This window comes from Lepidochelys kempii, chromosome 2, assembly GCF_965140265.1.
Source record: "Lepidochelys kempii isolate rLepKem1 chromosome 2, rLepKem1.hap2, whole genome shotgun sequence".
Lineage (NCBI taxonomy): Eukaryota > Metazoa > Chordata > Testudines > Cheloniidae > Lepidochelys > Lepidochelys kempii.
Window position 1 is genome coordinate 262,095,616 of NC_133257.1, and position 26,585 is coordinate 262,122,200.

The window sequence follows — 26,585 nt, forward strand, 5'->3', positions numbered from 1 at the left end:
TGCATTGGCAGGGCCCATGCTTTCAGAGAAATCTGTGTCCATGTCCTGATCACTCACGTGACCGCGCTGACGTCGCCTCCTCGCCCGGTTTCGCTTTGCCAGGTTCTGGTGCTGCATATACTGCTGGATAATGCGTGTGGTGTTTAATGTGCTCCTAATTGCCAAAGTGAGCTGAGCGGCCTCCATGCTTGCCTTGGTATGGCGTCCGCACAGAAAAAAGGCGCGGAACGATTGTCTGCCGTTGCTCTGACGGAGGGAGGGGCGACTGACGACACGGCTTACAGGGTTGGCTTCAGGGAGCTAAAATCAACAAAGGGGGTGGCTTTACATCAAGGAGTATTTCAGGCAGGACTTCATGGAGGGTTCCAATAAGAAATGGTGCACCTAAGTTATTGTTCTTATTGGAACAAGGAGGTTAGCCTGGCCTCTGATTGATACATGGCTAGATTTACCACGCTGCACCTTCTCTGTAAGTGACTGCAGTGTGACCTAGAGGAATGAGTCCCCTAGACGGGGGAGGGGAGTACAAAACAAATCTGGTCTATTTCTTGTTTTGATCCACTCCATCTATCTTTTACATCTTTGGCTGGCAGCAGACGGTGCAGAAGGACTGCATGCCATCCACATCTCATGGCTGCTCGGCAGAAGATGGTACAGTACGACTGCTAGCGATCCTCATCTCTTGCCTGCCCGGCAGAAGATGATACAATATGACTGCTAGCTATCGTCATCTCTTGCCTGCCCGGCAGAAGATGGTACAGTACGACTGCTAGCAATCCATATTGCCTGCCTGCTCACCATAAGACAGTTCAATAGGACTGACTGCAGGACTAAAGAGAATGACCTGGTCAAGTCACTCCAAATTTAGTCCCTGTGCCCATGTCTGCCCAGGCGCTCCCAGCTGATGTGGCCAGGAGCACCTCGGACATGACGATGACGGCTACCAGTCGTATTGTACCGTCTGCTGCCAGAAGGCAATGGGTTGCTGCTACTGTGTAGCAATGCCGTACCGCGTCTGCCAGCACCCAGGAGACATACTGTGACGGTTACCTGAGCGGGCTCCATGCTTGCCCTGGTATGGCGTCTGCACAGGTAACTCAGGAAAAAAGGCGCGAAACTATTGTCTGCCCTTGCTTTCATGGAGGGAGGGAGGGAGGGAACGGGGGCCTGATGATATGTACCCGGAACCACCCACGACAATGTTTTAGCCCCATCAGGCATTGGGATCTCAACCCAGAATTCCAATGGGCAGCGGAGACTGCGGGAACTGTGGGATAGCTACCCACAGTGCAATGCTCCGGAAGTCGACTCTAGCCTCAGTACTGTGGAAGCACTCCATCGAGTTAATGCACTTAATGCACTTAGAGTATTTTCTGTGGGGACACACACACTTGAATATATAAAACCGATTTCTAAAAAACCAACTTCTATAAATTCGACCTTATTCCGTAGTGTAGACATACCCTAAAAGTCGCTTCTTATCCACTCCCCTTAACCTTCTCCTGGAACTTAGAGTCTCAATCATCTTTATTGTGCTATAACTCCAGATCCTATCATTAAATTGTCCCAAGTCCTCAAATGAGAGTTTACATCACCTCTGAACCAGTCAATGTGCAGAGGGAAATGGGCAGACGTTTGGCAGGACAGAGTCACAGACTGCCCCAGGGCAACATCCTGATCCGTGAGCTCTTCTACAAAAGAAGGTGCTGAAAGAAAGAGGGAAAGCAGCATTTCAGATAGATTAAGACAATTACATATGTAAATCACAAGCAACATAACAGACAGCGTCTTTAATCAGACTAGCTTTCAAGGAGCGCCGATGGGAAAAAACAAACTTCTTTCACGCTCTTGTATGCATTATGCCATCCCTCCTCTTTTTAGGCCCCAGTGACCACATAGTAATGTGACAGTTCAAAAAAAAAAAGTCCTGCACGTCATTCAATGTCTTTTCACGGTGTGCCGGCCCAGACCCTGGAAGGGAGATTACATTACAAGCAAGCTGCCTAGAGAAGACCCAATAGCTTCAGAAGGTAACACAGATATAGTAGTGATATGCAGCATACTTTTTCTTTAGTAAGTGTAGCACTTGTAATCAGTTCAACAGTTCTTGGAAAGTACGTTAGTGCTTTGATAGGACAGTGATGAGTGCTCTAGAAATTAGCTGATGATAGATAGAGAGATAGGCAGACTGACAGATACAGAAGCCCTCTCTTTAGCCAGTCAGCAGCTATACCATAGGCAGCAATGGAAAAGTTTCCTCCCTATAGCTTTGCCAAACGTCATATGTCTCAGGAGATAATTAATGTTAGCCTTCTGGCTAAACTAGAGGACAAGCTAAAAGAGCCAAGAAGGGCTACTGAAGGTCTGAATGTTCACAAAGTCCAGTGAAGGAACTAGAAACTCTTACGACTGTGCTTATTTAAGTCCTGGATTTACCCCTACCCAGCTTGGAGGAACCTTCTGAGTGGCAGCTGGCCACCACCCTTGCCACTTCCAAAATACTGTGCAATTTAAAAGCTCCCAAACAATTCAGAGATGAAAAGGCAAATCAGGCCCCTTTGAAGTCCTTCTTTAGAAACATAACTTTTGTGGCATTTATGGTATCCTTGTCCTGCAGTCCACAACTAAACAAACCTTCCATTGGCTTCAATGGCAGTCTTGCCTGAGTAAGGAAAGCTGGATTTGGGCCTTCATTTGTAGACATATATTCTACAAAAGGACATTTAACAGTAGATGCCATTTTGCTTTGAAATGTGTTCATCTAAAAAAGCCCTGGACACCATGGCAGTTATTTTTTCCACCAAAAAAAATGATTTTGCATTTCAGGTCAAGAGCTATACTTTAAGCATCTGAAAACCGCACAAGGTGATGGAGTTGCTGCAAAGATGGAACAAAGAGAACTGCTGGAATTCCTGCTAGTGTGTGTAAATTACCAAGGTTTTCCTCTACACAATTCTTACAAATCTTGCAAGTTACATCTCTCTCAGCTTCTCAAATACTAGCCTGGTACAATTATATTCCTCTGTGATATTTCACAATAAAACTAACTGCTAACTCATGCCATAAAGGTACCTTTCTCCCTTGTTTTGAGGCTTGATAATTTCATTGATTCTAAGGCCAGAACAGACCATTGTGATCATCTGATCTGACCTCCTGTATAACACAGGCCATAAGAACTTCTGCCAAAAAACTACTAGAGCAGATCTTTTAGAAAACATCCAATCTTGATTTAAAAAGTATAATGATTGAGAATCCATCATGACCCTTTGTATATTGTTCCAATGATTAATTACTCCCAATTTAAAAAATGTATACCTTATTTCCACTCTGAATTTGTCTAGCTTCAGCTTCCAGCCATTGAATAATGTTATCTCTCTCTCTTTGCTAGACTGAAGAGCCCATTTATTAAATATTTTTTCCCCATCAAGTCAGCCCTTAACCTCTTTGTTAAGCTAAATAGATTGAGTTCCTTGAGTCTATCACTATAAAGAAAGTTTGCTAATCCTTTAACCATCCTTGTGGCTCTTCTCTGAACCCTCTCCAATTTATCAACATGCTGCTTGAATTGTGGGTACCAGAACTGGACACAGTGTTCCAGCACCAATCGCACCAGTGCCAAAGAGAGGTAAAATAACCGCTCTACTCCTACTCAAGATTTCCCTGTCTCTGCATCCCAGGATGGCATTAGCTCTCTTGGCCACAGCATTGAACTGGGAGCTCATGTTCTCAGAATTAAGGGAATGGATGGATGGATGAATGGATCAATGAAGTCCTGATTTTCTCTTTTAATACCCTGCAGCCCCATTTAGAGACTCTCTTTCTGGTATGTCACTTCCCTGCTTCTCAATGCCTATTTCAAAGAATTTAATAGTAGAAGCCAGTCTACTAAATCAATGACATTTTAATTGCAGCATATAATTACTATTATCTGTGGTTCATGTGATTAGTTTAGCAGTAAAAATGCCATGAGTTTCTTATTAATGAATTGCCAGTTAATACCAAAAGTCATGGCAAGTTTAATAAAAGGCCCTGGGGCAAGGATGATATTAAGCTGTAGTAGGGCGGATGATCTGTGGCAGAAAGACACACTATATGGCACAACCTAGGTGCGGGAAAATTGAGCGTATAGACAGATTCTATTCTCCAGATTCTGGTCTCATTGATGTAGGTATAAATCTGGAGTAATTCCACTGACTTCAGTGTAGTCACTCCAGATTGACATCAACTTCACTGAAGGTCAGAACTGTGCCCCATGTTTTACATTCAGGGCTAGAGAGAATACCAAATATTATACTGAAATAAAACACTTAGCCGCAGAGGATGGAGGGAACTCCACTAGTCAGTACAGCCGGATCCTATTCCTATTGATGTTCCTGGGTGTTTTGCCACGGGGATCAGGATATGAAGGATTACCCCTCTAGGTAAGTGGAGCGGCTGATGTTATTTCATACTTAAACCTAGCTTAAAGCTTTTAAATTGCATCTGCACTTGATTATTGCACACAAGTCGAATGTATAAACTGATGAATATAAGAAGTGTGGAGGGGAAAGAGGAGAGAGAAGGGGTAACAGAGCCCATGTATATTGTTAGGCCCATTTACACCCTCAATGAGATTTTTACCTTCCTTTTGCTCCGGTTCAGGGGCTGGCTTTCCTTTCAGGATTCTTGAAATATGGGCAACAGAAGCTTTTACTTTCTTCTTCAGAGTCTGCTCTACTGACTGCTCCATTGAGTGCGATCTGCCATAGAGTTTAAAGAGTCCTGATTTGCTGTGTGTGGAGCTTCTCTGCTTACCATCTGAGTCCTTTTGGAAACCACACATTGTCTGGGGTTCAGTTGTCACATGGCCCTCAGCTCCTTTTCCCGTTGGTGGTTCGGAACCTTTCCCCAGCCTTCGAAGGGGTTGCCCGACATCTTCGGAAATGTCCAAAAGGTTTTGTCTGGTTTCCCCCGTCGTGGCATCTTGTGAGTTATCTGAAGGGGATTTAACGTCCTCCTGAATGCACAGTCTTTTATACTGATGCAAATGTCCTTTAGTCGCAGGAGGTAATTTAACCTTTTCGCCGAAGGGCATAAATCTTTTACCGATTGGTTTGGTTGGGGGCTTCTTGACGTTCATAAATTCAAATGGAAAATATACAATATCGTAGAGATCTGATAGGTTCAAATATGCAGGCTCTACCTCAGAGATATCAAATTTTGAAGTCCCGCTGCCAGTGCTAGGCATCTCTTCTGAGAGGTCTTTAATCTTCACTAAGGAAACTTCAGAGTGTTTGTCAGGTTCCTGGCTATCAGAGATATGACTAGATCTTTTTCCAGAACCTGAATGATCAGACGGGGATATGCTTGCTTTGCTGGAACGAGTGCTTTTGATTGCTAAATCCCCTAGATGTTTACATTCATGAGAAGCCACCTTTCCCTCCTCAGTGACTACACTCAACAGAGCTGGCATACTCAACTTATCTTCCACTGCAGGAACTGGTGCAGCTGATTCTGTAAGATCAGCCTGGTAAATGCCCTCTTCTCTTTTACTCCATGGCACAAAATGAGTGGGATGTCTGGTGGCTGTATGACCAGCTGGACCTTGGTAGAACATTTCTTTTGGAGGGGAGAAGTGCTTTTCACATCCCTCTTGAGTAGAAACGGACTCTGCTAAAACATTCATATCTTGAGAAAGACAAACCATCTCTTCAACCAAGTCCTCCAGGACAGCAGACTCTGCCTTGCTGTAAACAGAAGGCTTCTGATGTGAGCGTTCCTGGCTTTCACCCTCGACAAGTGAAACAGGGGAAGTCTCTAGAATAGCTAGGCTTTCACTCTCTGAGTCTGCAGATTTCACCTCGCTGCAAACTGAAGGCTTCTGAGGTGACTGTTCCTGGCTGTCACTCTCATAGACTGGAAGCGGGGCAGTTTCTCGTTGTGGAATTGTGAGAATAAAAAGGCTTTCACCCCGTAGAACAGCAGACCCCACCTTAATGTGAACAGAAGGCACCTGACAGGAATGTTCCCGCCTTTCACCCTCACAGTCTGAAACTGGGGCACTTTCTGGTGGCGGTGTTAGAATCATTGGATGTTTTCCTGCCAAAACAGTGGAGGCTGTGCCCAAGTAATCAGAAGGCTTCGGATGTAAGCATCCCTGGGTTTCACCCTGGCAGACTGAAAGTGGAGCAGTGTCTGGTTGTGGAGCTGTTAAAATACTTGGGCTTTCACCCTTACAAGCTGGAATTTGGGCAGTCTCTAGGAAAACTGGGCTTTCACCCTGTAGATCAGGAGACTCTGCAGCACTGTGAACAGAAGGCTTTGGCTGCTGATGTGCGCATTCTCTTCTCTCACTCTCGTGGCCTGATATTGGGGCTCTCTCGGATTCGGGAACAATCAAAACGGAGCTTTCACCCTGCAGAAGTGTAAACTCTGCACCACTCGGCTTCAGTGTCAGCTTTAAATGCTCTTCACTTTCACATGTGTGAGCTGACACTGGGGCTGTGTCTGGCTGCTGAGCAGTTAGAATCAGGCTTTCACCTTCCAGAACAGCTGGCTCCACATCCATGTCAATGGAAGGTTTTGTCTTTTGATGTAAATGCCCCTCACTTTCACCCTGGTGGGCCGACACTGGGACCTTCTGTGGTTGAACAGCTAGACCCGGGCATCCTTCATCACCACACTGTGCAGAAGGGACTGGCTGTTCTTCTGAACAATCCTTCCTAGCTTCCCTTGAGTCCTCCTCCATCAAATGCTCCTCAGGCCAAACCTTGCCAGAGTCAGTAGATATGTCATGCTGCTGAGCTAGTCCAGGATAACTCCCCTGTGACGTTAGATCACAGTCTTCTTCCAGAATGTCTTGCTCCTTGGCTAAACTTACGGCTCTTAGTCTGTAATCATCCAGGGAACGGCTTCTGCTGGACACCTGAAGGGTGTGACGTGAGGGTTTCCTCGCAGTATCAAAGGAAGCCGATTTGGTCAGAGGGCCTGTCACACCTTCTCTGCTTTTTCCATATTCTTCATCACCAGACATTCCTTCTTCTTCTTCTTCTTCCTCCTCCTCTTCTTTCAATTCAAACTGTTCTAGAAGGGGTTCCCGTAGACCACTCAAGGGTACCTTTAAATACCCTGCTTTCCTGAAGGCTCTTCTTGTTCTGTCAAGGTACCTTCTGTAGTCTCTGCCTGGTGAGACAGGTAGACGTGTAGGAGCCTCAGACGCTTGGCTGTAGAATGTGCTTTTAATGACACTCTGTCTGGGGACACACAAGGGTGGTTTCTCCATTGCAGCTCCAGTCTTTACGATTTTGTCTTTGTCCGGTAATAACGTGTCTGTTTTTCCTTTTGGTGGTGCCAAGTCCGATGTATCTAAAGTGGCTGCCTTCACCAATGAAGGCTGTTCTGCATCACTCTCTTGGGACTGATCTTCTTTTTCATCTTTGATTTCTGAACTGATCACCTCTGCTTTCTGAGCAAAGGCACCTGCCATTAGTACTTTGCTTTCTGTAGGTGGCTTATCATCCAGCTCACTTTTCACTAAAGCGTATTTCCGTCTCATGGGTTTTACTGGCGGCACCAAGACCTTGGAACGTTTCTCTTCTGCCGCATAACTTGGAGGTTCTTGATACCTTGGTGAATCAAACACAGGCAAGTGCAGTTCTGGTGTAGAGCCAAAGTGCCCTCTCCTGGGGAAGGATGCGTTCTCATCGTCTGAAGAGGAGCCAGGAGTAGTCGAAGAACTACTTTCTGCAACCAGGTGTCGGGAGATGCCTAGCGACGTGTTTTTGTGAGTTCTCTGTAGGATTTCTGGAATGGATCTCATTACCAGTATAGATTTATAGCACATGAGCGAACGCTGAAAACAGAAAAAAATACAACATAACCAAAAAGCAACCTAGTGATGAGAGTGGTGTAAACATACACGGCAAGAATTATGCTATATATCCTCAGAATTGTTAACACACATAAGAGCTGCACAGCATATTGGCATTATTTCTTTCTGTGCAATATGTTTTGACAGATTCATTTCTGGGCTGAACTCTCCTCTCATTCACTGACTTCAGTGGAGGTATTGCTAACTTACACCTGTGTGAGTGGAGAACCAGGCTGCTGATTGACATTTTCAAAGCAGTGCAGGGGATTTAGCCACAGGTCACTTATTTCTATTGTTTCACTGAGTTTCTTAATTAAACATACAAGGCCAGATCCTTAGGTAAAGTAAAATGGCATAATTCCACTGCAATCAGTAGCACTCCACTGACATACATCAGCAGAGAAGCTGGACCCCGGCGTGCTTCCTTATGTTATTATGTACTTCATTGTTTCTTTGGGAACCTTTTTGCTTCTGTGTTGCTACTGATTGCAGGCCTTAAAATGAATAAAACATTTAAATAGATGTAAATACCCATATTCCACATGTGTTATATAATACAAAGGGATATGGGGGTATTCAAAACTACTAGGCCTGGCCCAAAGTTCAAAGACAGATTATCAGAGGTTTCCACTAATAATAATAAGCACTCACATAGTACTGTTCATCTACAAGGTACTTTACACATATCAGCTAATGAGTTTATCACAACATACCCTTGAGATAGGCAGTGTTATTCAATTTGTGCAAATGGAACACGTGCGGCTGGGAGGCAAAGAACTTGTTCCTACTGACAGAATGAATCAGACTCAGAGAGGAGATCAGCAATCAGAAGTTCCTGAGTCCCAACCCCATCCTCAGACCAATCTTAAGAACACACTAAAATACAGGTATCCAAATTGTTGAGGTAAAATCCTGGCTCCAGCAAAATCAGTGGCAAAACTCCCATTGATGTTTATATGGGGATTTCACTCTTGGTCTTTAGTATTCTCAGCATTTTGTGCATCGAAGCACAAAGTCTTTTTGTAGATTACGAAACAAGTCATCTAATATTCAGAAGTCATTGGTGACCTCAGGCTAAGCTATTACCAGCAGGACAGTGGGGTGGGAGGAGGTATTGTTTCATGATCTCTGTGTGTATATAAAGTCTGCTGCAGTTTCCACGGTATGCATCCGATGAAGTGAGCTGTAGCTCACGAAAGCTCATGCTCAAATAAATTGGTTAGTCTCTAAGGTGCCACAAGTCCTCCTTTTCTTTTTGCGAATACAGACTAACACGGCTGTTACTCTGAAACCTGTCTTTACTCAATGTCCAGAAGGGGCTTCCCTCTTTCATTGCCCTGGGCTGGATCATGCCACAGAAGGCAAAACACTGGTGAGAGCTGGAAGACCTGTATTTTTTCAGCCTGGATATCTTATTTTTGCCACATCCACTGAACCTTTGCCCTTTGACCGTATTCCCTTCTCAGAGGCACACTGAGGAGACCTCTGCTGCACACCCTGCACTTGCGCTGCAGTCTTGAAAAGAAGAGACTTTTTTAAAAAAAGAGCAAAATAGACTGAGGACTGCTGACCTGCCACTTGCTTCGAGCCACAATGAACTTCAGCTGTTTTGTGTTAATAAAATGAGCCTCTTCTAGCGGGAGATTATGCTGCAAAAAAGAAGAATGAGGGAAAAAAGTGTTGGTCACAAAATCTCAATGACATTTTCAATGGCGTTTAAGATTTAGAAACACAGGTACATAGGACTAAAAGGGACCTCCAGGATCTTCAAATCCAGTCCCCTGCTATTGTAGGAAACCCCTTCCTATCATCCTGGTCAGATTTCACTCTCCAGGGGACACAGCATATTTTAATTCAAGGAAAGGTCCAGTTGTTTAGCTGCAATGGGCCAAATCTTGAACTCCTTATTTAGTGTTGGCTCTATCTCTCATTGTGGACCAATAAGAAGACATCTTGAACAAATTTCCAATGAGACCAGAATCAGGCCCTCATCATATATATACAGACACAGTGTCAAGGACTGCAGGTCCCAAACCCAGGGTCACAGGGCGCTTAGGCATCAGTAAGCGCCAACCTGCCACCCAGTGACCTATTAATGGTTGCCGGAACTACGAACTCAGCACTGACAGAGGAGTCCAGTGCTGGGATCTGACTGGTGGAACTCTAGGGGTCCCGACTCATTCCCTGCTTCTATTTAAACCAAGCAGAGGAAGAGGAAGTTGTCTGTGCAACTGGGTTTCCCCTACTTAGACTGCTTCAGTTATGCTACCTGCTCCTGCTGCCTAATCCTGATCTCCCAGTATACAACCCAGCCTGCCTCCTGACCCTCAACTCATGCTCCAACCACTAGGTCAGGCCGCCCATGTCCCAGTCATCACACATACACACACAAACGCACACACATACACACAATAATTCGATTCTTCATTCCTTTCAGCTTTTCTCCTTCATTAGGGGTTCCAGGCACCCAAATATGAATTTTAATTTCTCCTTCCGCAAAAGGGCATAATCTCCTCTCAGTGCAAATGTGTTTTGCCTATTAATGTTAAGGGGAGTTCTTTACATGTTTTGAAAAGAAAAGACCTGAATGACCATAAACCAAAATGCCGCTTATTTCTGCAGGATGGTTCCCCAGCATCTATATGTACAAAATAGCTTCTACAAGAGAAACACAGTTGCTAGCTGACTGGGAGAGAGACTGGGTAAAATCCAAACAAACTTACCAAGAACCAGTTGTGTGAGAGACATTCCAAAGCACTAGGCCTGGTTCTGATAATAGAAAAGATACACATTTCAGCTGTGATCATCAGCATGACAAACCCAAAGGGATGTAGCTTCCTTGAAGATCAAGTGCCACCCAGATTGCTCTCTAGCTAGGGCCTTAAGACATCTGAGCCTGGAAGTCACTTTAAACAATACCAGCAAGGTTCTACAGATTGCCCTCTACCAGGCAGGCTCTGTTATGGGGCAGTAAAGCCAACCAGAATGAACCTTTTTAAGCCAATTTTTTCTCCTAAACGGTAAAACACGTTTTCTCTTTTAATCTATAGTATATTTCCCAATGCTCAGACTTCTTGCAGGTCCCTCAAGTCAGGGACGATGGCAGTTACCACAGCATTCTGCAGGGCCTGCAGTGCCTTCCTTCATGATACCACAGGGGAAGACCAAGCTTCATGTCTCTACACTGCACCTGACTCGAGTCTCTGCAGTGCAGTCTTGACCAAAACAGAAATGACTGAAGTGTTTCTAATAAGGAAGGCTGCATTAGAAGTCACAGAAGGCACCTTTAACTGTGGGTTTGGCTTAGCCTTCCACACTGGTAGCTATTTGGGATAAGCCTAAATAGTGGAGGCACCAGCCATTCAGAGCAGAAAAAGAAGCTCCCAGTTTCTGGCCTTCTCCCATGCTTGGAATATTATTATTATTTAGCTGTGTTCTAGAACAACCAAATTAACATGGTATGATATTCTAATTAGGTTCTTATAGTGCCCCATCACCATAGTAACCAACTTCTCTTTCAAATAATTTCTGAACACCCACCTGTCTATGAGTAATAACATCAAGACACTTTGCTCATTCGCTATACACATTCTTATCTTTTGATTATAAACTCTTCAAGGTAGAGTTTTCTGGTGACTATATAAAGATGGATTTGAACTCAGCTGCATTCAGAGGTGAAAGGCTGATACACTAACTGACCATACCAACTTTTCCAAATTTTGTACTTCTCAGAGTGAATGTAGGTCTGATGAGCTGAGAATTGGCAGCTCATCCCACAAACATCTGGTACAATATTTTTGGAAAACAACAGAAATGTACTCACTCAGGAGAGAGCTGTAGGATCTGTCTGATAAAATCCTTCGCTTCTTCACTTAGGTGAACAAAGTCAGGGATAGTCCATGAAACTGTCCCGTTCTGGATATTTAGAAGGGTTGCTCTGTCATTTTCCCCAGCAAATGGAGACTTGCAGGTTAAACTTATTGTATTAACATTATAAAATAAAAGGAGACATGATCTGTTAGTATTTTATTGCTACTCAACCCTCCAAAAACATAAATGCATGACAAAGGTTTTAAAGTGGGAGGCAGATTCAAAATGAGAGATGCACAGCACAAGTAATAATAATATTTGCACTTTTATAACATCTTTCAGCCAAGGTTTGTGAAGCACTTTGCAAAATTATTTATCTCCATTTTACAGCTAAGGCACCTGAAGAACAGAAAAATTAAGGGTTTGATTTTCAAAACCGCCCTTGCAATTTAGCTATGTAGACGTGGACACATGCCTTTACATTAGGGAAGGCCAAAATATGTATCCATAAGATTGTATCGGTCATTGTGAAACACTTAACTCAAAGCTATGAACTGACTGTTACTGACTATAATATTCATAGAAGCTGTCAGCTCTTTGGAACAGGGACATCATCTTTAGAACTGAAAGTGCTTAGAATATTGTTGGTAACACACACATTAAATAAATTATTAAATAACAATCACCACCACCTCACTCTTTACTCACTCAAAGCTCCCACTGAAGTCATTGGAAGTTTTGCCTGAGTTAGGATTAAGGAAAGGGGGGGAGGGATAGCTCAGTGGTTTGAGCACTGGCCTGCTAAACCCAGGGTTGTGAGTTCAATCCTCGAGGGGGCCATTTAGGGATCCGGGCCCAAAATTGGGGATTGGTCCTGCTTTGAGCAGTGGGTTGGACTAGATGACCTCTTGAGGTCCCTTCCAACCCTGATATTCTATGAAAGCTAAATAGGGCCCTTAAAGCAGATTATTTACCTTAAATAGCTGATGACTCCAGCAGCCCTGGGAAGAAAAGAAACATACTTATATCAGACAGATATTCTTGCTTCTCCCCCTACCTCACCGTATAGCTTCCCCAATTTCAGATGACAATAATCCAAATAACTGTACAATAGGATCAGCTTTACCTGCCCTATAAGGATTAGCTTTCTAAAGGTGAATTCTCACTGTTCCTTTGCATTAGTCCTGATTTTATCTTTACAAAACACAGGAAACAGTTTTTGCACAATTTATTTAAAGGTGACTTAGGAAGGATTTAAAACAAAATCAGGTTTGTGTGCATTTTTCTTTTTTATTATGTATAAAGAAGAAATTTTTGTTAGTTTTTATTTATTAATTTAAAAAAAAAATTTTTTTACTGTAAACATATCAGGAATGTCAATTCTGGCTGTCCCTGGCTTTGCGGGACTACCCATTGGATGTCTCTCAAACAAAGATTTTGTTTTCTAGTTTGCCATTAGCGTTCAATAAATTATATCAAAAACAGACAAAAATCAGAGTTTTTAACATTGTGGCTCAAGTCCCCTTACCCTCTAAATTGCTCATCTTTCATTTTTAACTCTAAATTGTCCCGATCATTGTACCAGTTCTGCAGTAAATCACTGGTAGAAATTCCCCTACCATCCTTTTTTTAAAAAAAAACCACTTCTTTATACTGCATAAATAGATTACAAGCCCAATTTCTTTAACCCTTCAAGCAATTAGCCAGATGTTGCATTGAAAACATTTTGTATATGATCAACAGTGTGTATTTCTACATATCAGACATTCAGTACTACACCATGACTTCAGCAGAACTGAGGATGCTTAGCAACTCACAAGATAAGGCCCTTCCAGAGCAAAAGTGTACAGCAAAATTAAAATACATAAATATTTGCAATAGACAATGTGTTTATCCCTCTACAGTACATGCTTCCAGTGTATCAATCAATTCATCCTGAAGCCCCAAAGTTATGTTGTTAGGTGTTATAACTTTAAAAAAAAGTGACAATTTACCAAATATCAGATGCTTTTGACACCGGGGACTGAGAGATAATTTCTGGGGATACAAACTCTGGAGATCCGTATTTGCTGTACTGAGGCTCAGATGGATTTATCTTTTGAGCGAACCCAAAGTCACAGATCTTAATGTCTTCTCTTTCTGGATAAATCATCAGGATATTTGGAGGCTAATGAATCAGAATACATGGAGAAGGTTTATTTGCAAAAGGGCATTATTTTTAGATATAAGTAAATCTTTAATATATAGTCTGAATAAAGCACATCAGTCTCCTGACCGACATGCAATAATGGCTAAAATAAGGTAGATTTTCCTTTGCGGGTTACCTTAATATCCAAGTGAAGTACATTATTGTCATGGAGATAGCGGAGTCCTTCCAAAAGTTGCTTGATGTATAATTTAACCTTAAAAATCAAAATCAGTTACAAAATATTTTCATTTGAATTGTACAGTGGGTCTACTTAAAAAGTTAATTCACGGTTCAGAGGGATTACCAATTCCAGAAATATTCCCTATAAGTAATATGGGAAACAAAAGTTTGAACTGATCATTAACGCTAACTGGAAAACAATTTCATTTTGTGACAAGTTTCCAGGTTTCAAAAGGTTTTTTCTTTTCAGTGCAGATTAAAAATGTGACCTTTTGAAGTTTTTCACAAAACACCCCACAACCCATATGAGAAAGCTCCAGCCACCGCAGAATAGCGAATAGCCCAGTGATTAGGGTACTTGGAGGGAGTACGTGAACCTCAGTCTTCCATGTTCCATATCAGTGTCCTAACCTCAGGTCTCCTGGCTATTCTGGAGTGGGACCTGGACATGGGCCTATCCCCACCAGTGAAATTCCATTCTAGATCTCAGAAATGGATATATTTAGTGAAAAAATTTCCAACCAGCTCTAATGGTAACACCTCTACAAAAGAGAATAAACTTTTTAGTGAGACTATTTAATGTGAAACAGATGGGGAACCAAACATTAGAACATAGAATTCAGACACAGCGGCTAAGGGGATGTCTACACAGCCCATGGCAACAAGCCTCCCAGCACAGGTCGACAGACTTGGGCTAGCAAAGCTCATACTAGCTCTCTAAAAACAGCTGCGTAGACAGCGCTTTGTAGTTGCAGCTGATGCTGGATTTTGGGCTCTGAAGCCCATCCCCATTTCCTAGGCTTCCGAGTTTCTTGATCAAGGCTTGGGGGCTTGCTGACATGGGCTGCACAGACATACCTTCCACACCAAAGTTTTCCATATGTTAGGGAGCCTGAACTTGAAAAACAGAGATGCACTTAACAGGGGAAATGAACACCCCGAAACTTTGGGGGAAATTCCAATCCAGATTTCAACAGTATGTCTCAGGGCCTTGTTTAACACAGTTTGTTTGGTCTGTGTAGACCAGGCAAGCACATTTTTAAATAGTGTTAGAAAGCCATTTTTTAGATCAAGGACAGATCCTAATACGAGTAAAATTTCACCATGGGTGGGGGTTTAATATCCAGACCCAGTTAGAAGATAATTTAGCCTTGCCTCCACAGTTTTATCTGATGTTTCCTCCAAGACCTGAGGAAAATAAAAGTAGCCCCTGGAATGTAGGAGACTTGTGTTCCAGAACAAGACAGACTATGGGGCTCTTATATTTTGAGCTAGAATGGACTGAAAAAAACTCAGAGGACACCATCTCAGTTCTTGGCTTGGGGAGCGCAAGGAAGTGAAGAAAAACACAATCCCTAGTGAACATGAAATTATTACACAAGTCAAAACACATGGAAGCTACATGACAGAAGTTCTGGTGGGGGAAAGTGGCAGAGTTATGGAGACAATATGTTCTTGGGTCTAACACGGAAATATAGAATTTGGCTGAGCACGTGTATCATCAAAAACCATCGGCTTCTCGTTTCATTCCCTTGAGAAGCTATCATTGGGAACGAAAGATTCAGGGTGGGCACTTAAACAATTCATTCTGGTTTGACGGACTGAGAAAATCCCCATACTTAAGATGGATAGTATAAATAAAGCTGCCATATTCTGTAGAACCAGAATGAATTTTGGAGTGCACCTACTATACTTTGAAATTTTAAAATGACAAGAAATTGGTACCTCTGCTTCAGTAACAACACTCTTCCTGAATAAACGGTCCAAGAGCTCCTCATTGGAGCACCTAGCAAGGACATTAAGGAAAACTAAGACCATTGGTTTAGTATCATAATTTACTAGCATTCTGCAACAAATACAATCTTTGATAAAAAAAAGAACAGATCAAAGAGGGCAGCATATCCTTGGTGATGTTAAATCCTCTCTCTTTGCCAGGAATTGTCTGAAGGTCTGTTATAAAAAACCTCAAATACAGAAGGAGCTAGGGCAGTCCTCCTATGGGAAATGGTAAACTCAACAGCTGAAAATCTTTGCTCCTTAAAAATTAAATGAAACCCATGGAATTAACAAGCTGCTCTGTGCTAAAATTCTCCCATTAGTCATGTTGGTTGGTTGCTCCTCACCATCTTTCCTCTGTGCTTGCATATTGTCCATCTAGACTATAATCCCATTGGGGCAGGGACCTCAGCTTTCATATATTTCAGTAAAATGCTTTGGCGCTATATAATCAATTGGTGCGAGAGGTATTTTTCTAAAACAGCTTTTTCTATTGTGAATCCACCCATCCTTGGTACTTATATGGCCCCCATTCCGATTGTATCTGAGCACCTTCCAATCTTTAATATGTTTATGTTGTACAAAAGTGTACTTTTATCTCAGGTGAAAAATATAAATGCTTATATTTATATTGACATGGGTTTCCCTTAACTGGCACTTCCCAGCATTATCTGAGAAAAAGAAGGGAAGAAAAGGATACAACTCCAAAATCAAAACCAAGGTTTTCCTTGTTTCAAACTCATCCAGCAGCTGGGTGATTTTATCATGGGAGAGAGTGGCTAGGATGTCCCTCTCTTGATAGGACTGGGTTCTTGTTTTGCTTCGCAGAGGTATGAACTTGGCAGCACAGGATACTCTGTTCCCTTTGTGCACAACCCGTTTCACAAAGCTGAAAGAGCCCCTGTACATAATCAAAAAATATACCACATTGAGGTTTTGCCCTGCATCCCCTTGCATGTCAGATTCACAATGCTTGCGTTCATTTTCTACCCCCATGCAATCCTCTCTCAAAGCCTTCCCTCCACATTCACCTTAAACTCAGTCTAATGTAACGATCTGACTTTATTGTATGTGAGATCATGTCTCCCTCTGTTGACTGGCCCCCCAAAACTGAACAGCCTGCTATTCACTGCCAGTTAACACTTACACCTTTAGCTCCAGTGTTAGGGGCATGTGCTGAAGGCCCGAGGTTCACTCTTGGTGGACAGACAACATGGTGTCTGTATGTACACATTCATGGGTCTGTCACAACAAGATAATGCCAAAATAACGTATCTGGGGCAAAATTCTCCTCTCCATTACACCTGTACAGCCTCACTGAACTCAACAGGGTTGCACAAGCGTCAAAGCAAGTCCATGGAATTGCACGGGGTGTGACCAAAGGCAGAATTTGCTCTATCAATGCTGTTTTCTCTACACGGTAATACTTCACCCAACTTTGGGGTACACCCTGAGATGGTTTTATCGTCCCTTCCATCCTTTATTAAAAATCTCAGGGAACACCCTGCACACATGGAGCAGGGATGACCATCCCATCAACTCCTGTGCTTTAGACATGTCAAAACTTGACAAAACTGGGCACAGTTCTGCCCTCGGTTACTTAGGTATGAATACCATTGACTTCAATGTGTTTAAGTGAAATCCAATCAAGTTGCAGGCATAGAAATGAAGGAAAAATGCAGACCAGTGCAATTATACTGCACTTGCGGAAACCACTGAGATCCCACAATACCAAAGACATGGAGTGAACTCCTGACTCCACTGAAGTCAATGGGAGTTTTGTCATTGACTTCATTGAGACTAGGATGTCAGCCATGGTTTTTACCATACTAACTACTATAGTGCAAAGTGGACAAAAAGAAAAGGTGGATCAGATTAAGTCCTGGGATAAGTGGGCTCAGCAACAAAGAAAGTCAACGAGAGCTCTGCCCACTTGTGCCAAACCTGAATGCAGCCTGGATGCTTAACTAAAAATAGGAATGAATAAAAGAAGATGTGAACAACAACATAGTGATAGCCTAGGGTGATGCGCAGAATGGGTCCGCACGTGTTTGGGAAGGCCTGCACCATTCACTCATGCCTCCTCTCAGAAGTTAGGTGGTCACCCCAGACTCGGGTTTCATAGCTCCTCACACCATTGTGTATTCTGCTTTGTTTCTCCCATTAGCTGCATTATATGAATTTTCCTGTGAGTGGAAGGGAAACACCTTCCCTGTCACAAGACTGGGATTAATACTGCTTCATGAACTGGCTACCACATTGCCCCCTCTTCCCTTGAAGAAAAACTGTCCCTGCTCCCCTTTCCACTTTCCATATGGGGAGTGAGATACCCAGGATGCTCCTAATCTGATACACTTCCACTGCAATGCAATGTGTCCTCCCTTTTTATTGCATATGCCCTCAAATGTCCATGTCTTGGAGACCCTCCTCCTGGTCAAGTGAGGGATACAACTTCTTCAGGAGTGCAGTAGTCCTGGTTCCATGCTCTGGCCAGAGAGCCGGGATAGAAGCTCCCTTCCTTAGAGTTTGTGGAGCATGCCGACTCTCGATCAGTAGTTCTCTTCATATTAAAAGAGATCAGACAGGCACTTATACATTCCCCTGAAAGGACATTTTAAAAGTGAAAAATCACACTTACCTTCCTATCTCCTGCTTCACCTCATAGAAGGAATGGAGTTTCCTTCGGGTGCTCTGTTTCTTTGTCACTTGGTCTTTCTTAGCTTTGGTAACCAAAGAAAAAGTTTGTTATAGTGTTCAGACAACACGGCCATGGCACAACATGCAAAACTATCATGCTGACAATGTTCTGCGGGAAATAATATGATCCATTTTCTAAGCTTCTGTTTAGAATTAGGCACAGAGGGCTATTGAAGGTTTTTGGCACCATACACAGGGGCCCAGATTCTCAGCCGGTGTAGATAGCATATCTAGACAATATACCACCAACCAAGCCCTAGCGTGGCTCCAGCTAGCAAGGTGCTAATAACCCTGGAATATGGCTCCAGAAGCCTAAGCGTTAGACATGAATCAGTGCACCACAATTCTGGATGTGGCTAATGGTCATGGGGAGCCAATATAGCAAACCTAAGAAATGAAGTTACCCTCATGTACAACAAGCTCTGCTTTGCACAAGACCTCCCCTCCTGCATTTTTGGCAATGCAGGTATAGACGCCACCATCTTCTGAGGCAACATCTTCCAGGATCAAAGAGTATGTTGTGCCTTCTTTCACTTGATGGATCCTGTTGCTGTCAGGCAACAAGGAATTATCCTGGAAGAATGAGACACTACTTCAGTATTAAAGTGCCAGGGTGAAATAGGTCCTGGTACACTGCAAGGATTTAGATCAGTGATATTCAGACCTCAGTGGTTCAGGAGCCAAATTAGCGATCAACATTACCCAAAACAGCCATACTAGTGTGAATTCATTGTTTCATTTACACTCTCTCTCTCTCTCTCTCGATATTATTCTCACAGCAAATAAGTTAATAATTTAGTGCAAGTTGATAAATTAATTGGTTAATAACATAGTAAAAGCATCCTTATTGGTCAATAACTTAGACTGGTTATAATTAAATCACACAGCGTTTTAATATCATGTGCTGCAAAGAGCCGCAGGAAACGCATTACAGAGCCATTTGGGACTCGCAAGCCTTAGTCTGAGTATCCCTGATTTAGGTAGAACAACAGTAGCTAAAATGGAGATCTACTGTGCACTTAGAATATAGAAGTTGCTTATATTTCAGAGAAAATTTTCTATGCCCTGGTACTGATGTTCTGTTTTCAATAGCAACTTGGACAGAGTAAACCCAGTGCAGATAAAATAAGAATGAACTCAAACCTTTGCCTAAAAATCTAAATCTGAAGCCTTTTTTTTTAAATTCCCAACTTCTCAGTTTTAGCCAAGACCAAAAGCAGAAATACCACAAAAAAGTGGAGCTCTAGGTATTTTCCATTCATGACCAAGTAGTAATGGAAGTCTCATAATACAAGCTTTTTGTGTGAGATTTCCAGCTCAATTTCAAGACCAAAGAAGTCTGAATAAGCAGGGGTTTAGTGGTTAGAGTAGAGGGTTAGGAATCGAGACTCCTAGGTTCTATTTCTTATTCTGACGCTAGCTTCCTTTACTCCCTTGGTCTGACCCAGTCTGGCAATTCCTACATTCCTATATTTGCATTATTCTTTAATTGACTTAACAATCAGAAGTTTTAACCTTGGAAGTTCATCACTTCTTTGCTGGCAAATAAGACCAGCCATTCTCGTCCCAACAATAAATACAGGAGGCTATTTGAGCCTATTATGGCTGAGAAAAAAGTCCCCTATGGCCAACTGTTTTCTAATTTCTCCGTTATTTGTTAATTTCGCCACACCCCATTCTTTTCTGTTGCACTCATCCACTATGGGAAACATCTTCTACCTACCTTATACCATGCAATAGTAGGCTGGGGATTTCCTTCAATAACCGCATGAAATTTGGCAAGCTCCCCAGACTGAACCTGCACATCCTCAATGGTCACTTGCATATATGGAGGGCCTGGGGAGACAAAAAGGTTTACATTGCTTAAAAGAGAGTTCAGTTTTGGTAGACTCAAGCTGGGGCTCAACGAATGGGAGTTTTGGTTACATTTTGTGAGATGCTCAAAGATTACCAACCCAAGATGCCCCAAAAGTCATGTGAGTGGCTTAAAAACCATGAGATTTTAAAGATAATACATCTGCACTTCTTTTTGTTGGCTTTTGACCCTTTGGGCTTCACATTTTCAAGCTCACCTGAGCTGGAGCTTTAAGAAAACCACCAAACGTGATAAATTTGCAACCATTGGCAAAATAATGAGACAACCATGGGAACTGAGACAGAAGGGTAAAACGATGCAATTTCTTACTTGCTGCGCTCTTCTCCTCTGTTTTATAAACGCAGGTTCTTTCTGTGGTCTCAATATAAATTTGACTCTGGACATCCCAGACCACGTCTGCCCCTTCTCTTTTACACCAGTCTGCTCCTTCTGTGACTGCTGATGTTCTTTTCACATAAACCAAGAGGCAGAGTCATTACTCAGACATCCTTCACCTCAGACAATAATAAGTACGATCTACAAAGCAACTTAAACAGACCAGGCCACAGCATCCTCAGATGCCTCCCACTCACTAACTCACTGCTCATAATGAAATCTTAAAAGACATCCCCACCAGCTGGAGTATAGAATAATAGTAATTATAGCCAAGTGGTGCTACTATTATTCACTGATCATGGACATTTTAGGATATAAATTATGGCAGAGAAAAACCCTGCTTTGTTGTGTCCTTGGCACAAACAACCAGCTACAACATAAATGTGTTTGGAAATTCTAGCTGCTCTGTTCTCCTGCAATGTGCATTCATGTCTCCAAAAACAAGCAATGAATTTCACACACGAAACAGAAGGGATAATACAGCCATCTAGGATTATATCCTGCCATTGTTCTGGGTGTTTAACTACCAGTAAGTTCAATATTTACTTAAAACCGATTACAGGATAGTTTTGATTTGGGGACTTAATTACTCTCCATGTAGTGTACCTCTCAACTGTCCTCTGTCTTGTTGACATATGACAAACATGCACGACACTTTAAAGATAATGCTAAACCCCAGTAACAGTAATGGGGGATTCGATTATTAGAAATTTCTATACTATCTAGTTGGGTTTGTGATGACCAGGAGAACCGCATGGTAAATTGCCTGTTTGGTGTGAAGACTGAGGACCTCTCAAGACATCTGGATGGACTTATGTGCAGTGCTGGGGCAGAGCCAGTGGTCGTGGTACATGTAGGTACCAATGACAAAGGGAAAGATAGGAGGAGAGGACTTGGAGGCCAAATTTAGGCTGTTTCCTGCAGCTCCCATTGGCCAGGAACGGCAAACCACGGCCACTGGGAGCTGCAGGGGGCTGTGCCTGCCCACGGTCAGCAAAAACAAAATGTCTCACAGCCCGCCAGCGGATTACCCTGATGGGCTGCATGCTAAAGTTTGACGACCCCTGCTCTATAGCCTACTAAAAAGGAGAGGATAGATGTTAAGAAAGTACAGGTAGGAACTGAAGAGAAAGTCAAACAAAAAGAGTCCCATTCAATTACATTGCACGAAGGCAGATAACTAAATATTGACAAATTTTATAAGTGCTTGTTTACAAATGCTAGATGTTTAAATACTAAGATGGATGAACTTGAATGCCTCATATTAAATGAAGATATTGGTATAACAGGTATCACATAAGTTTGGTGAAACTAAGATAATCAATGGAACACAATAATACCAGGGTGCAAAATATATAGGAATGGTAGGATTGGTCACACTGGTGGGGAAGTGGCCCTATACATAAAAGAAAACAGAGTCAAATATAGGAAAAATCTTAAATGAATTAAACTGTACCACAGAACCTCTATGGATACAAATTCCATGCTTGAATAATTACAGCATGTCCATATGCATATACTACTGACCACCTGACCAGGATGATGACAGTGATTGTGAAATGCTCAGGAAGATTAAGGAAGCTACAAAAACAGAAAACCCAGTAATAATGGGAGATTTGAGTTACCCCCATATTGTCTATACATGTCACCTCAGGAAGGATGCAGAGATAAAAATTTTAGACACCATTAATGACTGCTTCGTGGAGCAGCTAGACCTGGAACCCACAGGGGAGAGGCAATTCTTGATTCAGTCTTAAGTGGTGCACAGGATCTGATACAAGAGGTGAATATACCTGAATCGCTCAGTAATATCAACCATAATGTAATTAAATTTAACATCCTTGCAGGGAAAAAAATACCAAAGAAACCCAACACAGCCGTATTTAACTTCAAAAAGGGGAACTACACAAAAATGAGGAAGCTAGTAAAATAGAAACTAAAAGGAACAGTCACGAGGGAAATGCCTGAAAGATGCATGTAAACTGTTTTAAAACACTATGATAGAGGCTCAAACTATATGTATACCCAAAATGGAAAAAAAAAAAAAGTCAGAGGGTCAAAAAAAATGACACTGGGTCTAACCAAGAGAGTAAAAGAGGTGGTTAGAGGCAAAAAGACATCCTTTAATAACTGGAAGTCAAATCCGACTGAGAAAAATAGAAAGGCACATAAACTCTTGCAAGTATAAACACATAATTAGGCAGGCCAAAAAAAGAATTTGAAGAACAACTAGCAAAAGACACACAAACGAACAGCAATTTTTTAAAGTACATCAGAAGCAGGAAGCCTGCCAAACAATCACTGGGGCCACTGGATAACTGAGGTGCTAAAAAAGCACTCGAGGAAGATAAGGCTGTTGCAGAGAAGCTAAATGAATTTTTTGCGTGAGTCTTCACTGCAGAGGATATGAGGAAGATTCCCACATCTGAGCCATTCTTTTTAGGTAATAAAGCTGAGGAACTGTCCCACACGGAGGTATCAATAGAGGAGGTTTTGGAACAAATTGATATATTAAACAGTAATAAATCACAAGGACCAGATGGTATTCGCCCAAGAGTTCTGAAGGAATTCAGATATGAAATTGTAGAGCTACTAACTGTGTTTTGTAACCTATGCTTAAACCAGACTCTGTACCGGAGGACTACATCATAGCTAATGTAATTCTTATTTTAAAAAAAAGACTCCAGAGGTGATCCTAGCATGCCGGTAAACCTAACTTCAGTACTAGGCAAATTGGTTGAAATTATAGTAAAGAACAAAATTATCACACATATATGAATACTGTATGTTGGAGAAGAGTCAACATGGCTTTTGTAAAAGGAAATCATGCCTCACCAATCTATTACAATTCTTTCAGGGAATCAACAAACGTGGACAAGGGTCATCCAGTTGACATCGTGTACATGGACTTTCAGAAACCCTTTGACAAGGTCCCTCACCAAAGGCTCATAAGCAAAGTAAACAGTCATGGTATAAGAGGGAAGGTCCTCTCATGGATCAGTAACTGGTTAGAAGACAGCAAACAAAGGGTAGGAATAGATGGTCAGTTTTCAGAATTGAGAGAGGCAAATAGTGGTGTCCCCCAGGGGTCTGTACTGGGACTCATACTGTTCAACATATTAATAAATGGAAAAGGGGGTGAACAGCGAGGTGGCAAAATTTGCAGATGATACAAAATTACTCAAGATAGTTAAGTCCAAAGCTGATTGTGAAGAGTTACAAAGGGAACTCACTAAACTGGGTCCCTGGGCAACAAAATGGCTGGTGAAATTCAATGTTTGTAAGTGAAAAGTAATGCACATTGGAAAACATCATCCCAACTATACACACAAAATAACGAGTTCTGAATTAGCTGTAACCCCTCAAAAAAGAGGGCATGAAGTCAACAAGCTAACAGAATCTTGGCAACTATTAGAAAAGGGATAGATTATAAAATAGAAAACATTGTAATACGCCTCTGTATAAATCCATAGTACAGCCACACCTTGAATACTGCGTGCAGCTCTGGTCGCCCCATCTTGAAAAAGATCTATTAGAATTGGAGACGGTACAGAGAAGGGCAACAAAAATGATTACAGGTAAGGAACAACTTCCAGGTGAGGAGAGATTAAAAGGACTGGGATTGTTTAGTTTAGAAAAGAGATGGGGGGAGGGGGAGATAGGACAGAGGTCTATAAAATCATGAATGATGTGGAGACAGTGAATGAGGACACGTAATTTACTCCTTCACATAACACATGAACCAGGGTTCACCTGATGAAATCAATAGGCTGCAGTTTTAAAACAAACAAACAACTACTTCACACGATGCACAATCAACCTGTGGAACTTGTTGCCAGGGGATGTTGTGGAGGCCAAAAGTATAACTGGGTTCAAAAAAGAATGAGAGAAGTTCAAGGAGGATAGGTCCATCAATGGCTATTAGCAGAGATGGTCAGGGATGCAACCCCCATGATCTGGGTGTCCCTCCACCTGGGACTGCCAGAAACTGGGACTGAATGACTGGGGGTGGATCACGCAATAATTGCCCTGTTCTGTTCATTGCCTGTGAAGCATCTGACACCGGCCACTGTTGGAAGACAGGATACTGGGCTAGATGGACCATTGATCTGACCCAGTATGGCTGTTCTCATGTTAAATCTACTCAGGTCACTTCAAGCTACCAGCTACAACATTCAAGAGAATGGATTGTAGGGCAGCTTTTTCAAGGACAAAGACACATTCAGAATTCCATTCAACACTTTGAGCGTCATGATGTTTATGCTTACCTGGTAATGGGAATAGTGCGTTCCTGACCTCCTGCAGCTCCAGCAGTCGTCTCTTTTTGGGAAGTGGTTGGGCTTGACTTTGTTTCACTCAGTTTCTCATCCGGAATTTTCCCAGTGCTGTCTCGCACTTCACCTGAGAGTGAAAACAGGACCTGTTAGACTAGTTACATAGGACAACATGGCTGAAAACAAGGGCTGAGATCAATTTCTGCTCTGAGTTCCAGCAGAACATCCCATCAGACTTCAGTGGGGTTCAATCACCGTAACTAAGAGGAGAATTTGGCCCTTTTCAGAGGATTATGTGAAACGAAGTGTTCTCAGTGAAATAAAAATCATCGATGTTAGAATATGGCTGACTGGGCAAAAGCATCAGGATTTTTGTTGTGAGGAAACACCCAGGCATGAATAGGAAAAGTACAAAGAAAATTTAAATAGAAATGAAAAAAACCCCAGCATGTGTGAAGCAAACAAGTTGATCAATTACATACATTCACGGAAAATAGTTGGCTGAGTGTTCTCCAGCTTGCAGATTGAATGAAAATGACAAATTTTGGCTCTGTTGATAAATTTCAGTGCTTCCATTATTAGGGTACACCAACAATTACTGGACTGATTGTCAACTCACACTGGTATAAATCAGAAGTAGCTCCAGTGAAGTCAATAGGGTTATACTAATGTAAAACCAGTGCATGGGAGATAAAAATCAGGCCCTAATACGTGCTACTACTGTCAAGACGGCCTAGTTGTGCCATCACACCTTTTACACTGTTATAACTCCCTTGACTTCAATGGACGTTCTCCTCACTTACACAGCTATGAGTGGGACCAGAATCAGGTCCAGAATCTCTTTTCCAGAAATATTACGAAATGAAAAGATGAGTGGGTTCTTTAACCAAGCTGTTTCCTCCAGAATGGGCTTGATGTTCTATTCCAGCAAGAACTAATCACCTTGTGATACGTACCATCAGGGTTACCTATAAGGGTGAAGAATGCCATTTCCTGTGCAATGTAAGCATGCAAAGTGCAGAGGAAGAGAAGCATTGTCATTCTTTGGTAGGATGGTTGGGAGATCATTAGTGATGGCTTGTATTGGAAAGAGAAGTGACTCTTCCTAGTAAGCTAATTGGGCAGCTTTACTAGAGAGCACTGTTATATAATGGCATCCAACAAAAGACCACAGTTCACCGATGAGTAAGATCTTCATTCAATGATTTCTTACTGACAGTGCTATTGAAATATTTGCCTTCTTGTTCTTATTCAAAAGCAGGTGATCAAAGGGACACATGTCAACATAATAAGCCTCTGTTTTTAAAAAACACATACCCATGTTAATAACGTCTAAGTCATTGAAAATGAAAGAACTTTAAAAATACTTAAATTTACTTTTTCACCTTTGTATGCCGCTGGTTTCCTTTTTTCCACTTCCCTGAGCTACTGTCAAGGAACTAAACTATTCTGTTTCACTTTCTGCTTACAGTCATTTTCTGGTTCTCCTACACTGGCAGAATGCTACTGTTTTGGGTTTCCAACACTGCAGCGGAAAGACTTTGAATAAATAGCACCCAA

The 26,585-nt window shown here is 42.2% G+C and overlaps 1 protein-coding gene across 1 annotated transcript in view; it reads right to left on the bottom strand.

The window, feature by feature from the left end:
* The window catches only part of OBSCN (obscurin, cytoskeletal calmodulin and titin-interacting RhoGEF), a 291,804-nt gene that overhangs the window by 23,069 nt on the left and 242,150 nt on the right, over positions 1–26,585 (bottom strand). The window contains exons 94-109 of the mRNA XM_073329682.1: positions 25,020–25,152; positions 20,686–20,822; positions 20,224–20,336; positions 18,905–19,073; positions 18,442–18,523; positions 16,504–16,704; positions 15,753–15,813; positions 13,984–14,061; positions 13,654–13,826; positions 12,634–12,660; positions 11,673–11,825; positions 10,573–10,618; positions 9,421–9,498; positions 4,621–7,831; positions 3,073–3,111; positions 1,596–1,706 (exon numbers count right to left, since the gene is read on the bottom strand). Coding sequence (XP_073185783.1) covers positions 1,596–1,706; positions 3,073–3,111; positions 4,621–7,831; positions 9,421–9,498; positions 10,573–10,618; positions 11,673–11,825; positions 12,634–12,660; positions 13,654–13,826; positions 13,984–14,061; positions 15,753–15,813; positions 16,504–16,704; positions 18,442–18,523; positions 18,905–19,073; positions 20,224–20,336; positions 20,686–20,822; positions 25,020–25,152 — 4,812 coding nt within the window. The remainder of the gene's footprint in view (positions 1–1,595; positions 1,707–3,072; positions 3,112–4,620; positions 7,832–9,420; positions 9,499–10,572; positions 10,619–11,672; positions 11,826–12,633; positions 12,661–13,653; positions 13,827–13,983; positions 14,062–15,752; positions 15,814–16,503; positions 16,705–18,441; positions 18,524–18,904; positions 19,074–20,223; positions 20,337–20,685; positions 20,823–25,019; positions 25,153–26,585) is intronic.